Genomic DNA, 25,326 nt, shown 5'->3' with positions numbered 1-25,326 from the left:
ATTGTTATTCATTGTAATGCTTGCCTCGATAATAAAAGTCATAGACTATATTTGGAATGACTTTCATATCTTGCTCCAAACTACTTAAGATTATTTAAATCGATATCTAGATCTTTATTCCAATCACTTTCTTTAATATTTTTTTTCCAACCACTTTCTTTAATAATTTTATATTTATATTATTTTTATAGATTATTTTACTAAATATGCATGGTTTCATCATCTTAAACATAAATATAAAGTTCTCACAATCTTTACTTATCTTAGAAAAATGGTAAGAACTTCATTTAGTCTACAATTAAAATAATTTATTCTAATAAAATAGGTGAATAATAAACTGTAACAACTTATCTCTCGTTATATGGTCTATTATACATCAACTCACTGTTACACATCTCAACTAGTTGGTTCTACCGAATAAAAGCACCGACTTATAATTGAAACTGATCTCACTCTCCTACATCAAGCCTTCATGCTGCTAACTTTTAGGTCAACAATCTTTCAAACTACCATCTACATGATTAATCAGGTGCTCACCCCAATACTATAGCACTAATCATCGTTTGAAAGACTATTAATGACTTTTACTTAAAAACTTCACATATTTACTCAAATATAATAATCACAAAACTTCAATCTTTTAAAAACTTAAAATATTTTATTATTTATATTATTCATGACTATGTTGCTATGCTTCACACAAGGTAATAACAAGATTTAAACCATGCATTTTTTATCAGATACTCTCTTGAACATAATATTTTTTTAGTGTTTTAATTCTTAAACTCATAAGGTCTTTGTATCACGTCATGTTATTTTTATTGAGTCCACATTTTCCTTCCAAAATCTTGCTCCCTCAGTAATACAAGACACTATAACAATCATACATCATTAGGTTCATATAAGTACCCCCTCAAGTGCGTATCATATCACATCAATAAGTAGTTTTTCTATAGACTTCTACTCCTTTATTACTCTGGTGTAGCAACACCTCACTCCTTTTTCATCCACCTCTCCACCAACTCACTTTGCAACGCCTGAAGTAATGCTCTCGACACCACAAATGATGTTTTTGTCATATCTTTAACCAAGTGATATTGAAGTGCATTAACCTGAGCAAGTACGTGTCAATAACTCTTTACCAATTCTTATACCATCAACATAATCTAATAATACCATCGAGTATAAACATCACATGATAACATGCTTTAAAAATGATATTTTCAAATCTTGCCAAATCCTTGATCTCCACATTATTATAAGCTCTCTATCCAACCCCTCCTACACCCAGAAGTATCACCCAAACATGAAAATATTCATACTGGCACAGAGTTATATGTGAGGAATATGATGCCTGCTCCATAATGGCACATGGACCCTTGTACTATCCCATCTCACATAAAATATCTTCATATGTAAGTGAATCTTTCAAATTAAATAAAATTTAAATGGATCTATTGCTAGATACAAAGCACATCTAGTGGCTAAAGAATTTCACCAACGACTAGGTATTAATTTCATATAGACCTTCAATCCAACTATTAAACTAATAATAATTTGATTTATCCTGAGTTTGGCTATCACTTAAGGCTAGCATGTACATCAACTAAATATTGCTAAGCTCCAAGAGCTAAGTATACCAAACTAGGCTCATTTTTTATATTAGTCGACTTTTTTAACTCTAAGTCCAATAACTCTTTATTCCTATGACAATAAAAGAGATATACTATATATTTACTAGTTTATATGGATGATATTATTATCATAGTTAATAATTTTATGAAGATTAAATAATTTTTTAAATAATTGATAGATCGATTCATTATTAATGACCTATGAACCTTAAGCTATCATTTAGGAGTGAAAATAATATTCATATTTTCTAAAAATTTTATTTTTAAAAAATATTTGAGATATATTATTAAAGATAAACATATAGAATGTTGAAGAAGTTACCACCCCACTCTTCTTCGCTGAGACTCAAATTATATGTTAGCAGTCCTACTACATATCTCATATGATATAAACAAGTATTTGGTTTCTTATAGGATTTATCTCTGCCACGTTTAGATATTTCATGCATAGGCAACAAATTATCATAATTCGTGTATTAACCATTCACTACACATCGGTCTGCATTAAAATGTATCCCATGATATTTTTAAGGAACTCTCAATCATGGATTTCTTCTTCGTAAACACTCATCCTATTATCTTCATACTTTTATCAATACTGATTAAGCTAGTAATACTGATGATAGAACATATATATCAGCTTACATTATCTTTCTTGGAGTAAACTTGATTATTTGGAGTTTTAAGAAAAAAAACATAGTCATAAGATCTATCACTAAAGTTGAATACGGAGTCATCACCACCATCGTTGCAGTTGTCAATCGGGTCATTAATTTACTATACGAACTTGACATCACCTCCCAATCTACTCCAATAATATACTGTAATAATGTTGGTGACACCTAGCTATGCTTCAATTGAGTGTTCTACTCTCGCATGAAACATATTGTCATCGATTTTTACTTAGAAATAAGTCGTTAGACGTCAACTTTCACTTAGAGTATTTTAATTATAATGTTATATCCTCGATGGAAACTTAATTTTATAGGAGCATAATAGATGATCATGATAGAAACAAATATGAAATGATAATTTTATATTACTTACATATTCTAGTCCTTAAACAATATATGATTTTAGGATCAATCATCATAATATATATATGTGTATTATTTGAGCATATAATTAAATGAAATCTCTCTTAAATTTATATCAATATCTATTAAATTATCAAGTTTTAATAATAAATTTTCAGCACGCAATACATATCGTATGTGTTTGGACGCCTTGCCATCCCACTTTTAAGAGGGATCAGATGTATTTGGACGTCTTGCGATCTCACAAATAAGTCTTTTAAGGATTAACTACAGTAGAATATACTGCAAGCAAAAGGACAATCTCAACCCAGTCTTGTAGTTTAGGGTACCATTAAGTACGAGTCTGGTGGTTGATGATGAGCAGGAGATCCGAGTCAAAGCCGATCATCAATGTGCCTTTTGCTTATCATCTACGATCTCAAGATACAACAACAATGGGAAATAAAACCGTGTGGTCTATCTTCTGCAAAGGTATCATCTACGATCTCAAGATATAACATTAAAAAAAAAAAAAAAGGCATGCAACCATGAAAAACAAAATCTATCATGAACATTAGCATTAGAACAACTGGACATTAGATTTGGTCAAAGCTACCAAAGCCTATGGTGTAGGCGCTGCCGGGCCCATGCCAATCCTAGTCAACATGACCCTTCGAATGCTTCTCGATATGAGATTATTGTCACAGTTCATCTTTCTTAATCTTAGAGATATGAATATCTTTATCACTATGCCCTATTATATATCTTAAATAGTTATTGCATGTTGAAATGTAAAGCTTCAATTTTCTTTTCTTTCGAACAAAATTAAAAACATAGATTTTCCTTCGGACAATTCTGTCCTCGTAAAGATGTATGTGAAAATTTTACATCTTAGAACTAAATAAATGGATACTATATAGAACAACAAAAGTACCAAATATCCCAATAAATAGACTTTCATGCAAAAAGAAAAGTATAATAAAAGTATTATTAGGATTTGTAAATATTTTTAGAAGTTTTAATTGTATTCAAATTAGTTAGTAAAGTTTTGATTAATTATTTTTAAGAGTCCTAATCATATCCAAATTAGTCGATAAAATTATAATTAAATTAAAATTCCTTATGACTTGTTCTTATAAACTTATTCTGAGGTTCAGGGATTTAATACGAGAGAGAATCAAGACACTTGGTTACTTTTGACCAATAATCTTTAAAGTTTTTAGAAAAAACTTTAAGGAGAAATTCTTTAAAGTTATATGACAGGTGTATTAAAGAGAAATTCTTTAGTTTTTTTTTTTTACGAATATGGATATAATTTATCAAACTATGTTATTGATTTTTTAATATACTTATTTTAATTATTTATCTCTAAAATTTTCTTTTAGTTATGAAAATTTTTCTCTGGATGTCCCTCTCCCTCCTCCGCAACAGTCATCGATGTAAGAAGACATTAAAACTCTTGAATGCCTAAGGATTGTCATGCAGTGTAGGAATTATCAGACACATGTCCATGGATTGCTTGCTGCTATACAAGTATGAACGTCGTTATACTGATTCCAGAGGTTTCACTGCAAGATTCAAAGTGATCAGATAAACGAGTCACTAACATTAAGCTATACGTATTCAAATATTAATGTGTGGATGCTAAGGCATGGATTGATTCGTGGCGCAGACACAGTCGTTCGCACAAGTGAGTCCCTGCAAAGGCAAAAAACGTTTGTTAGTACCTTGGCGTCTCGGCAACATCGTACGTATAAGCTGTAATCGCGTGTTACGGTCCAGTGAACAAAAAAGCTGGTCTAAAAATGCCAACACGGAGTACTTGTGGTGTTTATGGGGGCATTACGACGGTGGATTGATCGAGAAAGAACTCTGGCCACCACGTACGTACCACCTTCTTCAAACATTAATCGCAGTGACCACCTCCATGTAAACCAATATTCCGACTGTATCGCAAGTCACTCCTCCATCATCCAACATTCGGATCTTGATGTGGCCCTGTGGCCAATGAGGTGCTTCTTCTTGCTTGTTGTGGGATGGACACAGGCGTTGACGCTGAAGGAGATGGCCGAGTGTCCGTGAGCAAAACCGCACGAGGGCTGACGGTGTTCGGTACACCAACGTGCCCGCACCCATCCTCTCTCCAACTGTCAGTCCAACTTGCCTTGCACAACAAGCATCTCAATCTTATTCTTCCATCCTTGATTTGGTCCAACCTGCCTGATGTGTTTTCTCATCAAATTTGCTATACATATATAATGATTTTTGATCTATTGCTCCGTATTCAAGTTGAGCACATATAGTACAGGAATTCTGAAAACTCGCTCTCGTAATTAATTAATATTTGTTATTGTCATTTGACGATGACACAGTTTTATATGTAGAAAAAAAAAAAAAAAAGTCATGGTAAGAGTTTTCGGAAGTTAAAAATCATGATCATTCGAGACCTATTAATAATCTCCTTTTCTCGGTGGGTCTTGACATGCAATTTAATTTTCTTTAACATTGATTGGGATAAGATATTTTTCATTTTGAGGTCAAATTAACCAACGTTGGCGTTAAGTCGCTGTAGAACTAACAGGTGTATATGCAAGTGACATAGAAAACTTGAACGTCACGACATCGTTGACTTAACACCCAATCGAATGTCATGTCAACTGGTCGAGAGAACCACATTATTGGCACAACCGATAATAATTACAATGCTTACGTGTTGGATGACTCGAGTCGAGTTAGGCTCGATAACTTCATGTGAAATAATTTTCTACTAAATAGAAATATATATGGTTATCATAACGTGTATGAAAACATCTCGACTTGGTTGACTCAGCAAACAGCTCTCTCTAAGTTCTGTTAGACGTCCAATCAAATCCACGTAGGTGTAGTGTATCGACACATCAGAAAATCAAATTATATTTTAATAATATATAATTTTAATGTATATATATATATATATATATATATATATAATATAATATAAAACGTGTAAAGTCACGTTATTGGTGGGAAACCCTCGAAGACAGAACAACGGCGTAGAGGGATGGGAAGATCCTATGCGGGTCCCAGCTGGGTAGATTCCAGTCCACATGAAACTGCTGCCTTTCCTTTGAGGCCGACGTGATGGGATCCGCCGACCGCCTCACCGTATGCGAACACCCGGACGACACATCAACCCATCATCACTGGGTAACCAATCAATGTGAAGGACCGCTCGCCAGGCCACGCGGCGCACTCCCTCGTCACACAAAGACAGGAGGCAACAACCCGCCGTGACGGCCGTTCGGACGGAGGGCTGCGACGCCCACGGAAACGAAACGGATTTCCAGAAGCAGCTACGGGCCCTACCTGGTTTCCGCAGGCATTTGCTAATGTTGCGGGGTTGATTTGGGAATCCTTCTGTCTCCACGACGCCTTGCTTCTGCCATTAGTGCCACTCCTCGGGTTTGGTGGTTTGACCATAGCAACTCAGCTAGGAGTTAGCGGGGGGAGGCCAACGCCACCGTTATAATCACCGCCTCGCTCTCTCGTTCGTCTCGGCCACCCACCACACCCTCGCTGCTCTCTTCTTGTTTATTTCTCCGACTCTCTCCTTACCGAACCTCCACCCCACCCCACCCCCAAAGCGAAGGAGAGAGAGAGAGAGAGAGAGGGAGACCGCCGATTCGATTCCATCGACCGATCCGTCGTCATGCAGTCGGAATCCGCGAAGCCCTCTCCGCTCGATCTCCTGTCGGCCATCCTCGCCGGCTCCCTCGGCGGCGATGGGCTCCCCTCGGGAGCCGGATCCTTGGCGGCGATCGCCGAGAACCGGCAGCTCCTCGCGATCGTCACCACATCGGTCGCGGTGCTCGTCGGGTGCGCGTTGATCTTCTTCTTCCGGCGATCGAGCGGAAAGAAGCCAGCCGAGCCGCCGAAGCCTCTGGTGGTGAGGGTACTGCCGGAGTTGGAGGTTGACGACGGGAAGAAGAAGGTCACTGTCTTCTTCGGCACGCAGACCGGGACGGCCGAGGGGTTCGCTAAGGTTAGGGTTTGGTCTCGACGGGTTCGATTATAAGTTTCCAGTTAGCGTCTTTAGCCTAATTTTCTTTTCTTTATCTCTGTGTCAGGCTTTGACGGACGAGGCTAAGGCGCGATACCAGAATGCGATATTTAAAGTTGTTGATCTCGTAAGATCATCTTCCTTTTATGAGATCATTTGAGAATTCTTATGGTTGATGTTTGACAATTTGATCTTGACTATCTGTTCTTTCCCAAAATCAAAGGACGAATATGCTGCTGACGATGACGAGTACGAGGAGAAGATGAAAAAGGAGACCTTAGCTGTGTTCTTCTTGGCCACGTAAGTTGAGACCATCGAGTCATTAGCCTTTAGGATATCCGATTCCTTTTAATTTTAGTATGATCTTTTATATCTCCGCATGGGTACAGGTACGGAGATGGGGAGCCTACTGATAATGCTGCACGGTTCTACAAATGGTTTACAGAGGTCGGGAAACATGCTGATTTCATTGAAAATTTTCACCAGTAACTGTATGTTTATGATATGTTTGTTATTTATCGATTGATTCCAGGGGAAAGAGAGAGGGAATTGGTTAGACAATCTTCAGTTTGCTGTGTTTGGTTTAGGCAACCGGCAATATGAGCATTTCAATAAGGTTATCCTTTTTTTTTTTTTGTGGTTTATCATTACATATCACCTATTTCTGTGAAATTCCTGCTGACATATGATTGCAATATATTCACGGAACATTAAAAGGTTGCTAAGGTGGTTGATGAAATGCTCGCTGAACAAGGTACACTCTCTTGACTAGTTAAGTTGCTACCCGCTTAAGTCATGTTTGTTTCCTTAGTTGACTTCATGTTGTATACGGTTGATAATGTTTTCTGTTAATGACTAGCTTAATTGGTCCACTAATCTGTATATCCGATTCTTTAGGAAAAGTTCAACTTGCATTTGGAGACTAGTTGTTACTTAAAGGATATAAAGTTTGCTTTTGATAATCATAGACTATGAATATACACTATTCGGATCATAAAAGAAAATGAGACATTTCCAAGCTTACAATTGTTCTTCTTTTTATTTTTAAGTTTCATAATAAATGAAAGATTATATACATGCTAGTTTGTTGTATACTAGTTGTTAGAGCTGCTAATTGAAATACTAACATAGTTGTAAGTATTGTAATAGAAGTTATACTTGAATCGGAATTGATATAGGTTGCAGCTGTTATCACTTATTAGTAATTTCAATAAATTATGATGGTTATTAGATCAAGTGAAGTGGTGATTTATAAAAGCAATGATGCCTTCTCTGTTTATCATGAATGAAACTAGCTTCCCGTTTTCATTTTAATGTGTGGTAATTGCTTGAGTTGTGGAACTCAAAGCCAATCACTTGGGCTTTTTACCCTCCCTTTGTCCTATGATAGGTGGGAAGCGTGTTGTTCCATTGGGGCTGGGTGATGATGATCAGTGTATCGAGGATGACTTCACTGCATGGTGTGAAATATTAGCAATACTATATAGACCCTTTATCTCTCTTTTCTGATGTACTTGTTTATTTCATTATTCACTCTAGTGACGTAGAAAATATTATATTTCCAGGAGGGAGATTCTCTGGCCAGAACTGGATCAGTTGCTTCGGGATGAAAATGATGTTTCAGGTGCATCTACCCCATACGCAGCTGCTGTTCCAGAATACCGAGTTGTCTTTTTCAACCCTGAAGAAACTTCTTCCCTGGACAAGAGTTGGAATCTTGCAAACGGCCATGCTATTCATGATATACATCACCCATGCAGGTAGATGCTTTTATTAAGAAGTTCCTTGTAGCAAATTTATGACCAAGTCACGAAAAGCATAATTAACACAAGAAGTGGACCCTTAAGGGCTAATGTGGCTGTGCGGCGGGAGCTTCATACTCCAGCTTCAGATCGGTCCTGTATCCATTTGGAGTTTGATATTGCTGGCACTGGTCTTACGTAAGTTCAACTTTATGTAGTATGTTATCATGAAACTTGGCCTCTTATTAATTTCTATATGGTTTTATGCATTTTTTTTTAATAGCTGAGTATCTTGAGTATGCTATTTTACATGCCAAGACAATAACCAACCTCTATCACTGAATATTTTTTTTTCATACTTGCAGCTTGTCTGCATAAATGCAAATGTTACCTGCTATTTGTCTGGATCATCCATTGATGGATGTATTCCTGTAATCCATATAGTATTTACCTAGAGAAAAAGATGGAAAGAAAAGTTCTTTTGATTATTTTGACTATTCCTTTTTCTGTTTTTTCTTCGTTTTTTTGTTTGATGGTTCCAATTCCAACTACTACTTCTAGAATTTATTATTTCACTGAATGAAATTCCATGTCCTTTGCCAGAGCATTTTGATATTTTTTGTTTCATACTTCACTGAAGATTGTGAATCATCTCCCATGGTCCTCAGATACTGTTCAGGTGAAAAAAGTATGAGAAAGAATAATCCACAAAAGAGCTGTTTTCTGCTGAAACTAATTGGTAACTTATGTATCTGGAAATGCCCGTCATTCTAGGTTCAACCTCCTGGATCTGGCAAAAGGCACTAGCAAAGACTTATTTTGCTACTTAGTGGTTGTGTATCTTCCATGTCAATGCAATTATAATAAAAAGGGTTCTTCCTATTTCTCACAATAGACGAACATTTTTATGTGTCAGTTAAACAATCTTTATGTTCACTTACAACTGAATGCAATAATCTTTGTGAAGCTAGCATCAGTATACCTACATGCTTAGTTACCTTTTTCCCCAACATTAAATAAATATCATATGAAACCTATTAGGTTTATCAAACCTATTTGTGTTTGTGAACCTGTGTTTTCTGTTGGTTATCAATCAGGCACAAATCATCAAATATCGAACTTCATTATCATAATTACAAACATATGTTTACCTTTTCAATTTGTTTCTATAATGTTTAAAACTGTCAATTCATATAATTTTCCTATTTATCATAATAATGAATTTTAAAATGTTCCTTTCTGTACTGATAATACATTATTGTTTTTGTTTTGTCTCTAGGCTTCTGTTTGAGCAAGTTGCTCTACTATTTTAAGGTTGACCAATTGCTAGTTTATGATTAAATAAAATTTTCCAGCTGATCATATCAGGAACTCTCTTTTGTCAGGTATGAAACGGGAGATCATGTTGGTGTATTCACAGAGAATTGTGTTGAGACTGTAGAGGAGGCTGAAAGACTGTTAGGTTATTCGCCAGATACGTATTTCTCAATCCACACTGACAAGGAGGATGGCACACCACTTGGAGGCTCTTTGTCGCCTCCTTTCCCGTCTCCATGCACCTTAAGAAATGCACTTACTCTATATGCTGATCTTCTAAATTCACCCAAAAAGGTGACTTTTCCTTTCCTTGAACAAGTTATATTGGCTTGATCTTTGTTCTTCTTAAAATTTTTTTTTCTACATAATCTGCAGAGTGCATTAGTTGCCTTGGCTGCACATGCTTCAGATCCCATTGAAGCTGAGCGACTTAGATTTTTGGCTTCTCCTGCTGGAAAGGTTTGACTTTTCTGAGAATCTCTACAAGTCTTTTATTAGGGGTAAGGAATTTTTACTCAATTATTCTGGTACAGGATGAATATTCTCAATGGATCGTTGCTTGTCAGAGAAGTCTCCTAGAAGTTATGGCTGAATTCCCTTCTGCAAAGCCTCCATTGGGAGTCTTCTTTGCTGCAATCTCCCCCCGCTTGCAGCCTAGATATTATTCAATATCATCTTCTCCAAGGTAATAATTGATTTCTGACCTTTTTCTTTGTTAATTCAATTGATACAACAGACTTACAGTCAATTATTTGTTTCTTTCAGGATGGCACCAACCAGAATCCATGTGACATGTGCGCTAGTGTATGAGAAGTTACCAACTGGGAGGATTCATAAAGGAGTCTGTTCAACTTGGATGAGGGTAATTTCCTACATACAATTTTGTTTGGATGGTTGAACTGGAGTGCTGGCAGACTTTGTAGTTCTCTTTCTTCTAATATCATTTTGATTTCTTCTGATCAGTGCATGTAGTATATTTCTTTTAAGAATGCAAACTAAGCCTTCAATCACAGCTTAGGTTGTTATTTTGGGTTTGCTTCTTGGTTTGATTAATACTGATGATTGTCATTAGATGCTATCATGTGCAACATTAGCAGAAAAGTGAGACCCAACCATATTGGTTTGAACATCTATTTAGAGAAGAGAGTTCTTAAAGCTTTATGTTAGTGTCTATGTATGTCACCTATAAGAACTTACTAAAAAAATGTCCAAATTGGATTCATCGTGCAATGCATCTAGGACCTATACTGAATGCTAACTTGCTTGTGTTTTTCCTGTGTACTTGTGATTTTTCCTTGTTTTCTTAAGGCCTTTAACCAATGTATTCTAAAACATTTGCAGCTACTGCTACTATTTTTTTCTTTATTTTTTTTTTCATGTTATGACACTTTGGAACTCCTTATTTTACAGAATTCTATTCCATTGGTAGAGAGCCAAGAATGCAGCTGGGCTCCTATATTTGTGAGACAGTCGAACTTTAAACTGCCTGTAGATCCTTCTCTACCTATTATCATGATTGGTCCAGGCACAGGGTTGGCACCCTTCAGGGGCTTCTTGCAGGTTTCTACCTAAGTGTGAAATTTCTGCTAGTACATCTGTCACTTGAATAGTGGAAAACTTGTTTTAATGACTTGAATACTTCTGATTTTAGGAAAGGTTGGCATTGAAAGAAGCTGGTGTGGAACTTGGTCATGCTATTCTCTTCTTTGGATGCAGGAACCGCAAAATGGTGCTGATAACATATATTTTATTCAATAAAGTTTCGAACGGCCAAAATATTTCATTTTCTCACTTTATCATCTGATGATACTATTAATTTTGCAGGACTTCATCTATGAGGATGAGTTGAATGATTTTGTTGAAACAGGTGCACTTTCTGAATTGATTGTTGCCTTCTCTCGTGAAGGCCCAACCAAGGAATATGTGCAGCATAAAATGACTGAAAAAGTTAGATAGACTTCTGCCCCCCTTTATTCATGTCGTTTTGGAGTCTATTCATCCATTTAATTGTAGTATTAACTTTTGTTTATTTGCCCTAATCGTGAGACAATATATGCAGGCATCCGATGTTTGGAATATCATCTCCCAAGGTGGTTATGTGTATGTGTGTGGTGATGCTAAGGGTATGGCTAGAGATGTTCACAGAGTTCTTCATACTATCGTCCAGGAGCAGGTACCGCTTTGACAACTTTGCTTGAAGCATTGCATTGGTTTATGAGTTTTGCTGTTGGATGCCATTAACTTGATTCAAATGTTGGCATGGCAAAAGCCAGATTACATTTGGTTGTTCAGGATACCTGCCAGTAAAAGAATCATTCTCTGACCTCAACCTGAATTTAGATTTCAGATACGATAAGTACCTGAAAGCTATTTATTCTAAGTCATCAACCTGGAGCTAAGCTTGTACTCTTTGAGTACTACTGCCCAACTTCAGGATAAGTGCAACTGCTCTTTTCCATCTTTTGAATTTATCTTCTTGTGCCAAGAAAACATTGGATTTTGGGGGATAGAGTAATTTATGGCTCATGTCAACAAGATAGCTGCACGAAAATGGATCAACATCACTCTGATTTTTCTTGGTGGTTTCATGGCCATGCACGCAGCATCATTCTTGGTAGTTTTGTTTTTGTCCTCGGAAAAAAAAAAGCTCTCCATTAAATTACTTTGGTAGTTTTTTTTTTTTTTCTTGAAAAAAAAAACTCTCCATTAAAGTACTACTGGCTGATTGAAAAGCTTAAATGACAATGCTCTGTTTTTCATCTGCCATAAAAAATGCACCATCTCATGTGGGGGATTCACTTTTTGATGTTTTAATGCTATTTTTCCTTATGCAATGAGACCATCCATCCTTGATTAATGTTCTTTGGTTTCTTCTTTTAAAAATGCTTCTCACTCCGCTGCAGGGATCTCTTGATAGTTCCAAGACGGAGAGTTTTGTGAAGAGCCTTCAAATGGAAGGCAGATATCTGAGGGATGTGTGGTAAAGTATACCTTGCATTTTTCCTCATTAAGTGCATCCCTTCCACAGCACTTAATCTAGAAAACTTGTACTGGAATTCGGTGGACCAGCAAGTCAAGGTTTCTTAGTCTCCACAAACTGGGTTCGATGTTTAGATTATGTTATTCTTTTAAACCTTCTAACTAGAGCGTCTGTTCGTGTATTACATGTATTCATATTATGATTAGGCTGATTCGGCGGGAGGGGGAATAAGTAGTCAATATTTAGTAGAGAATGGAGGAAACAAAAGACTTTCTTAAGTTATACGAGTCATGTACAATCAGACGGACAGGCCTTCCTGTGTGAGCAAAATGCAAACCATGATGTTATGCCTCACCGGGCATGAGTGTGGAACTTAGCTACTGGAATTGGGCCCATGAAGACAGGGAGATGCTATGACCTGTTTCGTGATCCGAAAACGCTTATTTACTGTTATATTGATATTGTTATAACCATATATCAGATTCTTGGATGCCTTGCGTTTCTCTGGTAATACTGAGGTTATTGTATGGCTGGCTCGCTACATGTTGTAGGCTCAAAGATCTCAGTGATGAGTTTACGTTTGAAACTGGCGGATCTGATCTTTAATCAATCAGATGGGTGGATTCAACATCCAAAGCAGACTGGGTTTGACATTATTTTGAGGTGCAATTTTGACTTTGAGTTCTAACCAAATCAAAAGAACACTTTCGTTATCAAATTACTCTTAAAAGAACATGGTTTAAAAAACGAGCTCCTAATTATTTGAGCCATATGATATCCTAAATTTTATGAAAAATGATGAATATTGGATTTTAACGATGAAATCAATTGATAAATTATTTGACCTAATCTATGTGTTGAGATAAGTGTACAAGATTAACTACGATAGTAGCAAGGCGTAAAGCAGATGATACACCAGAGTCAAAGATTCAGACGATGTACCAAAAGCTCGTCGAGAGCTCGTTTGAAGATCATCGAGAGTTCGTCAGGAGTTCGTCGAAAGACTTGTTGAGAAGTTTGTCGAAGGATCGCCGAGAGAAAAATCGATATACCAGACTAATTGCCAACTAGTTGAGTTAGGATTAAGAGGTAATTTTACTAACTCAGATAAGGGCCAACTAGGCCCTTAATAGGGTTGAATTGGGCTAGTTGAACAGCCCATTCAACACCTGAAGTCACGGTCGACGGTGGCACCGCCCAGGACTCGATCTCCCAGGTGCTTTGGGCGATGGTACCATTGGTAGTTAATGCTGTCAACGGTGGTACCATCAGTAGTTAATGCTGTCAGCGATGGTACCGTCCCTGTCAGTACCGCCAGAGCTCGGTCTCTGAGCTCTATTAGGTGGTGGTACCGTCCAGACTAGGCGATGGTACAATCCAATGTCAGGTGTCAAGCAGTGGTACCACCCAATAATGGCGATGGTACCACCAGTACCCCGAAATTCAGGGATATAATACTTTTTTGCTCTAATTTTGAAGTCATTGGGGCCTAAAATACCCCACCCTTTTCTGCATAAAAGACCACGAAAGTATTGGCACAATCTTGAATTTTTGGAGTGTTAAAGTGCTGTAAAAGTGCTAAAGTCCTCCTCCTCCCTTTCTAAGTATTGAGATCATTCAAGAAATGTGTGAGACTTGTAAGGATGATCTCCTAAACCCGTGAAAAGGAGAAAACATTGTAAAAGGTGGTTGGTCTTCGCTTATTAAATGAAGGCCATTAGTAGACGTCGATGATCTCGACGGAGGAGGAATCCGAAAGTGGATGTAGGTCACAATGACCGAACCACTCTAAATTCTGATTTGCATTTCGTCTTAAGCAATTTACCTTTATTGCAAGCTGCTTTATCTTCTTACTGGTTTCTCTACGCTCCCATAAGCTTTCAAGTTAAAATCTTTACGAAATGATTTTCGTCGGAATCGGGTTTAATCGAAATGAGGACTTTTAAAACTAGTAATTTTTTCGCTGCACTAATTCAACCCCCAACACCACACCCCCCCCTTCTCGTCCCCTAGTGCTGCTCTTGATCCTAGTCACTCTCATTCGGTTTGAAACCCAAGAGAGATGGCATTTGTCGGCAACCAAGAGAGTCATTCAATTACACATCCGCCCCTGTTCAATGGGATATATTACACTTATTGGAAGACTAGAATAAGAATTTTTCTAATTTCTATGGATTTCGGATCATGGAACATTATAAAAAATGGCTTTCAAAAGTCTTCTCTTCCAATGAATGATTGGAATGAGTTAGAGAAGAAGACTTTTGCTTTAAATGCTAAGACTATGAATACCTTATTTTGTGCTTTGGATAAAAACGAGTTCAATCGAGTGTTGATTTTTGAAACGATTTTTGATATTTGGCACACACTCGAAGTTACTCACGAAAGCATTAGTAGAGTAAAGAAGTCAAAAATTAATCTTTTAGTCCATACTTATGAGTTATTTCGGATGAAACCGAGTGAGACTAATGGAGACATATACACTCGATTTACGGATGTTGTCAACTCTTAAGATCCCTTCCAAAGAGTTGGGATCCTAAAGTAACGGTTATTCAAGAGGTCAAGAATTTAAATAACTTTCTTTTTGAAGAACTAATCGGGTCACTAATGACCTATGAGATGACTTGTAATGCTCATGAAGAGCTTGAGAACAACCTTCCAAAGAACAGGAAGGATATGACACTAAGAACTCAAGAAGACCACTTGAAAGAAAATTCAAGTGATAAGGACCATAATGATGACTTGGCACTCTTGACAAGAAAGTTTAAAAAATTCATAAAAAGTAATAAATTTAGAAATGACACTAAAAATAAATTTGAATCCATGAAAGAACAAGTCATATGCTACGAATGTAAAAAGTCGAGACATTTCAAAAGCGAATGTCCCCAAACAAAGAAGAAACAACCAAAGAAGAAGAATGCTCTTAAAACAACGTGGGACGACTCAAGTGCATCCGAAGAAGATGAGCAAATCAACACCGAGCAAGTTGCTCACTATACACTAATGACTATTGGAGATGAGTTAAGCAATTCATTAGATGCAAATTTATCTTTTGATGAATTACTAAATGATTTTCATGATTTATTCGATGAATGTAAATTAGTTAGTAAAAAATATAAATTGTTAAAAAATGAGCATGTTTCTCTTGTTAGTGACTTTGATAGACTAAAAATTGAGCATGATAGTTTAGCTCCTTGCACAAAAATGCGATCAATTAGATATGCTTAGAAAGGAAAACTTGCTACTCAAAGAAATCTTAAAAAAGTTTGAGGTTGGTAGCAAGTCCTTGAACATGATCCTCGCTAATAAGGGCCACGTTCATAGAAGAGGCGGAATTAGATTTGTGAGTAGCTTTCACCAAAATCTAACCACCTTTGTTAAAGGCCCTATCTTACATGTTTCACCCCGAAATAAATACAACTTTTGTTGCAAATTTGGACATTTTACGTACAAATATCCATTTAAGAGATATAGTCTACATAAATTGATTTGGGTTCCCAAAGGAATCTCAAATGACCCAATGCAACATGATAAGTTATGTAGATCAATTTTTGAGGCACCCAAGGACAAATGTGTACCCAAAAATCATCCTTTTTTTGTAGAAATGTTTATCGTCACAAGCTAGGAGCAAAAGATGGTACCTTGATAGTGGATGCTCAAGGCATATGACCAGAGATCCATCTCAATTCTCTAAGCTCACTAGCTTAGACGAAAGATATGTCACCTTCGAAGACAACATCAAAATAGGTTCAAACTCGTTCTTCTCTAAAGAATTTTTGTGCAAATGCTGCATTGATGAGCCCTTGAAAGATGATTCATGGGTTATCGCAATGTAAGAAAAGTTGAACCAATTTGAGAGAAATGAGGTGTGGAAGCTTGTTCCGAGGTCAAATGACCATTTAGTTATTGATACTAAATAGGTTTTTAGAAACAAGTAAGATGAATTTGGTATCGTGGTTAGAAACAATGCTAGATTAGTGGTCATGGGTTTCAACCAAGAAGAAGGTATCGATTATGAAGAAACCTTCACTTTTATGACACGGTTAGAAGCCATAAGGATGCTTCTTGCCTATGCTAATAGTAATAATTTTAAGTTATTTCAAATGGATGTTAGAAGTACTTTTCTTAATAGCTTTATTTTCGAAGAAGTATATGTTGAACAACCTCCCGAATTCGAGAATGATAATTTCCCTAATCATGTGTTTAAATTGACTAAAACTCTCTATGGATTGAAACAAGTCCCAAGGGCTTAGTATAAAAGACTTAGCTCATTTTTATCCAAAATAATTTCTCTAAAGGTAAGGTTGATACTACTTGTTTATTAAAAAATTTAAAAATAATTTTCTTATTGTTCAAATTTATGTTGATGATATTATTTTTTATTCTACAAATGAATCTCTATGTGAATCATTTGCTAAGAGTATGAACTTAGAATTTGAAATGAGCCTAATGGGAGAACTAACCTTCTTTTTAGGCTTGCAAATCAAATAACTTAATGAATATATTTTTATTAGTCAAACAAAATATGCATTAAACTTGCTAAAACGATTTAATATGAATAGTTCAAAAGCTATCAATACTCCCATGAGTACCTCCGCTAAGTTAAACATTGATAAAGGTGGAGAAAGCTTTGATCAAAAAGCTTATAGGGGTATGATAGGTAGTTTATTATATCTCATTGCAATTAGACCAGACATCATGTTTAGCATAGGACATTATGCTAGGTTTCAATCTAACCCCAAGCAATCTCATTTAAAAGCTGTCAAAAGGATTTTTAGATACTTAAAAAGGAACTCCTAAATTATGATTATGGTATCCAAAATCTAAAAATTTTGAATTACTTGGTTATGTCGATGCTGATTTTGCTAGTTTTCAAATAGATAGAAAAAACACATCCGAAACATGTCAATTCTTATAACATACACTTATCTCTTGGTCTTCCAAGAAATAAAACTCGATTGCATTATCCACAACCGAAGCTGAGTATATCGCAGCAGGTGCATGTTGTGCTTAAGTATATGGATGAAAAACACTTTAGAAGATTATAGAATTCACTTGAAGAATATATCTATAAAATCCTATTCAGCACTCTAGAACTAAACATATTGACATTAGGCATCACTTCATACGAGATCATATTAATAATCATAATGTAATCTTAGAATTTATTGATATAAAATATTAATTGATTGATATTTTTACAAAACCTTTGATTGAGGAATAATTTGATTTTATAAGAAGAGAATTAAGTATGCTAAATTTCTCGGATACATTCATTCCTCTTTAAATTTTTCTCCGGATTTCCTTATCGAATTCTATCTTACAAGATCATGAATTTATGGCATGCGTAATGAGTCATATGAACTTTATCATACAAATTTTATACGATGTTTGCGTATGAATTTTATATGATGCATAAACTTATGGTGTGAATTTTATATGATGTATGAACTTATGGTGTGAATTTTCTCCTCTTACAAGAATAGAATTTATAATGTTTATGTAAACGAGTGTGTGCACCTCATAATCTTACGAAGAAGGAACCACACAATGTCAGCACCACACCTCAATGCAAGCAGAGCTCATTGCCTATAAGCGGTGGCACTGCCGAGCTGGCGGTACAACCACCCAACTGGTCACGGGTTGTAGGCAGTGGCATTGCCCAGCTAGCGGTGCCACCGCTCGCAACCTGCCCTATGTAAAGAACAAGCTAGGGCCAGTAGTATAACCAATCCCAACTCATTCTACATCTTTCCAAAGTACTCTAAACATCTTGATCCTCTTGCTCTCCCTCTAGTAACTCAAAGAATCCCCACTTTTCTGCTAAATCAATCTCAAGCACCCTCTTGTTGATCATAAGAAGAAAAAACTACAAAGGTAATTTCGAAACCAAATTGATTATCCCTTTGCATTACGTATTCTTGCCTCTTATTTGTATTCATAATTGTAGCCTTCATGACTTTTAGAAGATCCTCAAGAGATAAAGGGAAGAGAAGATTAGATAAAAATATGACTCCCTATTTTTCGATTCTTATCAATATGCCCTTAAATTTCCAACCATAGAATCTAGAAATGTTCATAAGGGTAAATATGTTGATTTAAAAAATTAAGTGATTTGGAATATATTCAATGGTTTGCTAATCTAGATATCCTACAAATCCTATGTGAACATATCTATCATAGACTTGTTAGATTGTTTTATAATAATTTGCATGTGGATGAACACGATAGGGTCTCCACTTATCTCTTAGGACATCATATACTCATTATGGATAGCGTAATTTGCAACCTCGTAGGAATTACAGAGAAAAATAGAGGTTGTTATTTTAGAGGACAATGAGATGAAGTATCTATTAGGACCACCTATTCTGAAGCCTTATGAACCATCTTCGGTAATCCTAACTTGTCTATTCTTTCAAAAAGCTGTGAACATTTACTATCTTTCAACACCAAACTACTTCATCACATTCTGATAAGCATTAAAATTCTAAAACAATATCATCATGATGAAGTTAACCAAATGAAAATCGACATAATGTATTAGATTATGAAAAGACGTGAAAATTATTTTGGCTATCTAATACAACAAAATATAATTGAACTATCGAAAAAGGATATGATGCTTCTATATAGTGGCCTGATAACATGATTGAACTATCGAAAAAGGATATGATGCTTCCATATGGTGGCCTGATAATAAGACTAATCTATGCTTATGACATAGTTATCCCACCTGATGAATAAGTTATGAAACTAGATAGATTTAATGTCATAAATAAAAACCTACTACGAAGATTAAGGTGTATATTCAGAAATGGGATATGGACTAAATTACTTAAAAGGACTGATCTCCTACCACCTGATTCAGAACCTGAAACACCTATATTTATGGGAAATCAATCTCCTACTAGTCCCTTTAAGGCAACACCTCCAGCAAAGTAAGCACCCCCCTCATCTACCGACGATATAGGGATTCGAATGGATCGATTTGAACAACATGAAGATCAAATTTTAACTGAGTTGCAACAGATTCATCGATAGCTTAATACCTTGTTTAGACATTTTGACTTGCCACCACCTGAATAGTTGTATATATCCTTTTGCTGATGACAAAAAGGGGAGAAGTTGATGAAATCCCCCTCTTTTAGTGTGCTCACTTTGATGTTGTAATGTTGTGCTCATTTTGATAATGTTGTGATCTCTTAAATTGTATGACTGCTTTATCATGCCTACATTTAATATGGCTTGAAATGTATCGTGGCATGATTACTTGTAAACATTTTATCATGCTTGATTTTATATCAAAATGCTATGATGAGGTATCATGAACTTAAACTTGCTTCTTACAATTGATACCATTGTCATCTTGCATAGATTCCACATTGGTATCAACTTTCAAAATTTGAAACTAGATACGTAGTATTCTGAATTGGTAAATCATGATAAGTTTCATATTATGTATGTTGAAAATAACTTATCAGTTTGATGCTTGAATTCAAAGGCTTGAATTCAAGAATACCTCTTCTCAAGTATGACATATAGATGGGGGGTTAAGGTTAACTCCTTTACTAATTTGTTGTCATCATTAAAAAGGGAGAGATTATTGAATCTCGGATTTTGATGATAAAATCAACTGGTAAATTGTTTGACCTAATCTATGTGTTGAGATAAGTATACAAGATAAACTACGATAGCGGTAAGGCGTAAAGCAGATGATGGGTCGAATTCGAAGATTCGGACGATGTATCGGGAGCTCGCCGAGAGTTCGTCGGAAGATCGTCGAGGGTTCGTCGGGAGTTCATCGAAAGCGTGCCGGAAGACTCGCCGAGAAGTTCGCCGGAGGATCGCCGAGAGAAAAAACGACATACCAAACTAATTACGTGCCTTAATCATAGTTAGTACACTAGTTGAATTAGAATTGGGAGATAATTACACTAACTCAGATAGGGGCTAATTGGACCCTTAACAGGGTTGAATTGGGCTGGTTAAACAGCTCACTCAACACCTGAAGTCAGGGCCGACGGTGGCATCGCTTGGGACTCGGTCCCCCAAGTGCTTTGGGTGGTACCACCACTTAACACTTGACACTTGACACTTGACACGTGACATTGGGTACGACCGCCTGATAGAGCTCGGAGATCGAGCTTTGACAGTATCACCGCCTGATAGGGGTGGTACCATCGCTATCTTTCCACAAATAATTTAAATTCAATTTCTTGATCTGTATCTTCAATTTTTTTGAAACTTATGAAATTCTTCCGTCAAGCCCTCATTGATGAACCTACAAATCCCTCAAATGGATCTGACTAAATCCAGGTATCGTGGACATTCCCTCGTTACCATCATTCCGGAGCATCTTAATCTTAACTTTCCTGTTTATTGAAAAATCCCATTATTAGCTCACTATTTATCGAACCATACGGATCGATCTAGCAATGATGGAATGTATATTTGAATCACATGAAATTTTAGCCAACTCCATATATGTATTTCATACGTATGAACGGAAATGAGACAGAGGAACGAAGAGCATTTTCGACGCAAGTTCGAATTTGCGACAGGTACAAATGGAAATAAATTGATAAAGCATTCCCGGAAAAATTCTGTCACTTACACTTATGGAGTCTTATATAGAATATAAAAATTCATTCCCAGAAGAAGCCGGAAAGGAAATGCCCTACCAAAAGGATCTATGATCCCCTCCTAACCAAAGAATTAGAAATCGGTTCGCGCACTGCCTAGCACGGAGGAGGAAGCAATTGTTACGTTTGCTTTTTGCCAGCCATGCATGCGATATTGTGAAAAATACGTGCAACCGGGAAGTTGAGACAGACTGCCGATTCACTGCGCGCACGCTGAAACATATCAGCACACGATCGAAGTTACACACTGCTGGTGAAGCTTAACATACTGGATCGAGTTCAGTTTAAAGAGCTTGGTGCTCATTGACAATGGCGGATTTGATGGTCCTTAGCATTACGAAATCTGATTACTTCCTCATTTACACTTCACACAACAACCCAGACAACAAGAGACTAGAATAGCTGAGAGCATTAGAACCCACCAACATATAAGGCACTTACATGCTATAATGCTAATGTGACATCTTCTAAGCGTGGGAAGATTTTTTACAGATGATTGCTACCAGAGGCTTAATACAGAGAACAAAAGCAGAAAGAATCCATGAGAGGAGACTAAATATGGTGCACAGACTCAGCCGATGTAAGAATCTTCTTCACGAGCCCCTCGCTCATCCAGAATAGAACAATCTCTTTGTGGATCAGATCTTTGCCAGCAGAGTAAAATAGGAGCTTTCATGTGGAATAGAGAACGAATGGCACTGCAAACAAAGATAAAACACTGCTGAGTATCCTATCCCTTTTGGCAAAGCTCACAACATTATAAGCAAAGATTGTTTTCTTTTGGACATAAATATCCACTACTGACTAGAAGGATACAGATTTCCTGTAAAATCTTTATGGCAGAAAGCCCAAAGTAACAAAAAATCATTGGAACCATAGTTTATGAAGCCTGGTTTGACTTGATTTATTTTTTGTAGTTTATTCAAGGGCAATATTGTCTTTCAAATTATTCTACACAATGTTCTTATGAGTATCAAGGCTCCTTTTCTGGGTTGGTCACTCTAAGAGCAAGTGAATTAACAAACCTTAAGATGTTGAGCAGAACTTTTTTGAGTCTGGAAATGGTTACTCTAGAATTGGAATACGAGTTGTAGACTTACTATTAGCTTATGCTGCTTTCGACGAATGTTTGGATCATTTGCTTCAACATTCTTAGAAGCCGGGCAATCATTTAAGCTTGATCAAATGCAGGTATATCCAAGAAATGGATGGGTACAGAAAATCCTATGGTTATACCATTTGAAGAAAAAAGCCTCATCTCACGGGTAACTATGGCTCAAACATTAGGAAGGACTCATAAGAACATGGTTTTCATCTTCTTCTAGCTTACCACTTAGTATAGGCATTGACTAGTTTTACCGATCAAGATGTTGAACTCACCAATTAAGATTATACTCAATACCAGCAAGAAAGTGATCCGTAAAGAACGACCAAACTGCATGTAGCACTGCGATCCCGGGATGTGCCTTTGGAATCCACCAAGCCTTCCGGAAAACTGCTGACCACTAGAAAGCTTATATTCCTCCTTGAAGCTATCGAAACAGTTCCTACTTCTTTCGTTCAACCCGCTAATTCCCTGCTCAAAACACAGTATGACGACAAAATAAGATATTTTACCTACAAGAAAAAATACACTATAAACCTTTTGCAACAACTGTTTCTTAAGAGAAAGAAAATATATAGCTCAAGCTGAAACAAGAAAAATGAGATCCTAGTTGAAACAAGATGAATAAGGTACATATCTAGCATGCATACAATGATATGCATATATCAGACCTCATGGACTATGAATGCAGAACGTTATATACAAATATGGTTACGGCATCCAAGAATAAGCTTATTCAAATTATAATGGCCTTCAATGCCTGAACAGAAGAAAGCAAGAAGCAAAGCTGAATGAAATCATAAAATAGTTATAGTCAACATACTATAAAATCGAGTCATCAAATATAATGTTCATACAGGCGCACGAGTCCAAACGTGGAACCTGACCTGAGCAAGCTGAGAAACCGCCCTAAATTGGAGGCGATGTCTCAACTGAAGATCCTCGGATTTAGCTTTCCAGAAGCTGTTCCTAAACCACCTCAACTTCGATGTGGATTCCACGGTTTTTAGAAGACCGCATAGATTAAATGCATGGTTTGGCATTTCTGATCTTATTTCAACTGCTTTGCTATCTGCACCGACATCGTCAGCAACGACAATCTTCCAAGCACCAACATCCAGCAAACTTGATGCTCTCCTCAAGCCATGCAACTGCTCCACATCAGCACATCCTTCATTGTCTTTCCTTCCGAGAGGTTCTTTCATTGCCGCTTCCACTACATGCTGACCGTCACTGCTACCGATGATTTTATCCTTTAAGCCCCTCACTGATTCAGGCCTAATTATTGCTTGAGACGAGCAATTGTCGCAATCAGAACCTTTAACATCATCCCTTGTCTCTTGCATGTTCTGTGGCACCTCAGAAAGAAAAAGGGCAAGATCATCCTGCTCTTCCGCATCTAATTGCACCCAACGCAGTGGTTGTTTCCCTTCCTCTCTTAGAGCCTTCTCTACACGAGAAATTTGTTCTGCTATCGCAGCTATGAATTGCTTGTGCCTGGTTATGGCATTCTTCTCTGATGGATAACTTCGATGCCTCAGTCTCACAGCTTTCTCAAACTCCTCCAACTGCAGATGCAACTTCAAGCATTAATGAGGCCGAATTATCGATTTTTCTCTTAATTTGTGATCGAATGTACCAGAAATTGAAGAGTGAGTGACAATAGCAACATAGTGGAGTGAAAAGCCCACCTGCCACTTTGCAGTGCCAAGAGCGGTATGAAGCTCCCCGTGCAATTCATCTGGAGCTTCCGAATCTTTAAAATCTCGCATCCACATTCTGAATAGGGATTCCATTCTGCGACGAACAATTACCATGACCAAAAGAACGCATGAACTCTCAGAAACAAACGATCAAACACAAAGAATCTCTTTGACGAATAGAAATCTGTAATTATACCGCAATACACAATGAAAATCAACCCAAGTCGAATCAACATGACGAGGAAAACAAATTTTCCTTTTTGCAACGGAAGCACAATCAAAATTCGATTTTTTTTTTAGGAATTCAAACAACGAAATTGGGGAAATAGGGAGAGAGATAGAACGGCATACACATCCGCTGATTCTTGCACTTCCTCCGCCGCTGAAAAGAACACGTCTTTCTGCCACTGATCGAAGCTACTCGCTACTGCCATCGAAGGAACCCGAGATCCTCGGCTGCCCGTCGGCCCGGGAGCCAGTCAGGGTAATCCCGATTTCACCTCCAAGTACGCGATACTTTCCTTCCGGAACCCAAAGACAGGCGCCCAAAGGAAACGCTCTCTTTTCCTTCAGTGAATAGCAAACGAGGTTGCCCAAGAAGGCAAAAGATAGCAATGAAAACCCCCTGGAATTCCTCCACGCTTCCTCCCCAGCAACGCGATCGAACCCAGAACTGGAAGCAAGGGAGATGGAGTGAGACAGAGAGACGCAACAAGGAACCTCTCCCTCCGTTGGTCTCAAATCCCTGTCGTGGGTTCGTCGCCAAGAGGAGGCGTCGGCGGTAATTTGGCAGGTGAGACGCCCACCTCCACCTCGCATCACAGGCTGTTTGAGAATCTTGTCGCAGTGGGCGACCCCCCGGACCACCTCACCGTGCGTAGGACACCACGCCAACAACTCATTTTGTCCCCAAGAGTGCATCTATGGGCCCCGCCTGGCTCCGTGTCGTCCGCCAATCCACAGTAAGCGGGTACAAGTGCGGGTAGAGCAGGTACGAGGCGGGAGAGGTGTTGCTCGGGGCAACTGTACCTTGTATTTTTCTGCACGCAACAAATCATCGGAAGGCCGGGGGAGAGCCTGAGCCGCTTTGAGATCCGTGCGATCGAGAATCTGACGGTGTGAGTGTGGTCCGGCTCATCTGTCGTTTTCGT

General features: G+C 37.4%; 2 protein-coding genes across 2 annotated transcripts; one reads left to right on the top strand and one right to left on the bottom strand.

The window, feature by feature from the left end:
* The first annotated feature begins 6,055 nt into the window (after positions 1 to 6,055).
* On the top strand, positions 6,056 to 13,218 carry LOC103973142 (NADPH--cytochrome P450 reductase 3). The gene is made up of 18 exons (XM_009387634.3): positions 6,056 to 6,671; positions 6,757 to 6,816; positions 6,913 to 6,989; positions 7,079 to 7,136; positions 7,222 to 7,305; positions 7,407 to 7,443; positions 8,080 to 8,149; positions 8,255 to 8,449; positions 8,537 to 8,629; positions 9,817 to 10,042; positions 10,124 to 10,207; positions 10,282 to 10,433; positions 10,514 to 10,610; positions 11,159 to 11,308; positions 11,400 to 11,477; positions 11,573 to 11,695; positions 11,808 to 11,921; positions 12,652 to 13,218. The coding sequence occupies exons 1-18, from the start codon at positions 6,339 to 6,341 to the stop codon at positions 12,730 to 12,732; spliced, it is 2,112 nt and encodes a 703-aa protein (XP_009385909.2). The 5' UTR covers positions 6,056 to 6,338; the 3' UTR covers positions 12,733 to 13,218.
* Positions 13,219 to 21,758: 8,540 nt separating this feature from the next.
* On the bottom strand, positions 21,759 to 25,042 carry LOC135622676 (uncharacterized). Its single transcript, XM_065124716.1, has 5 exons — positions 24,527 to 25,042; positions 24,164 to 24,269; positions 23,360 to 24,040; positions 22,748 to 22,943; positions 21,759 to 22,065 (listed from the first exon to the last, which is right to left on the bottom strand). The coding sequence occupies exons 1-5, from the start codon at positions 24,607 to 24,609 to the stop codon at positions 22,040 to 22,042; spliced, it is 1,092 nt and encodes a 363-aa protein (XP_064980788.1). The 5' UTR covers positions 24,610 to 25,042; the 3' UTR covers positions 21,759 to 22,039.
* Between the last annotated feature and the right edge of the window lie 284 nt (positions 25,043 to 25,326).

This window comes from Musa acuminata, chromosome BXJ1-3 (assembly GCF_036884655.1).
Source record: "Musa acuminata AAA Group cultivar baxijiao chromosome BXJ1-3, Cavendish_Baxijiao_AAA, whole genome shotgun sequence".
NCBI classification, from domain to species: Eukaryota; Viridiplantae; Streptophyta; class Magnoliopsida; order Zingiberales; family Musaceae; genus Musa; species Musa acuminata.
Note: the sequence above shows the minus strand (reverse complement) of the source record. Positions and strands in the feature narration are given on the sequence as shown.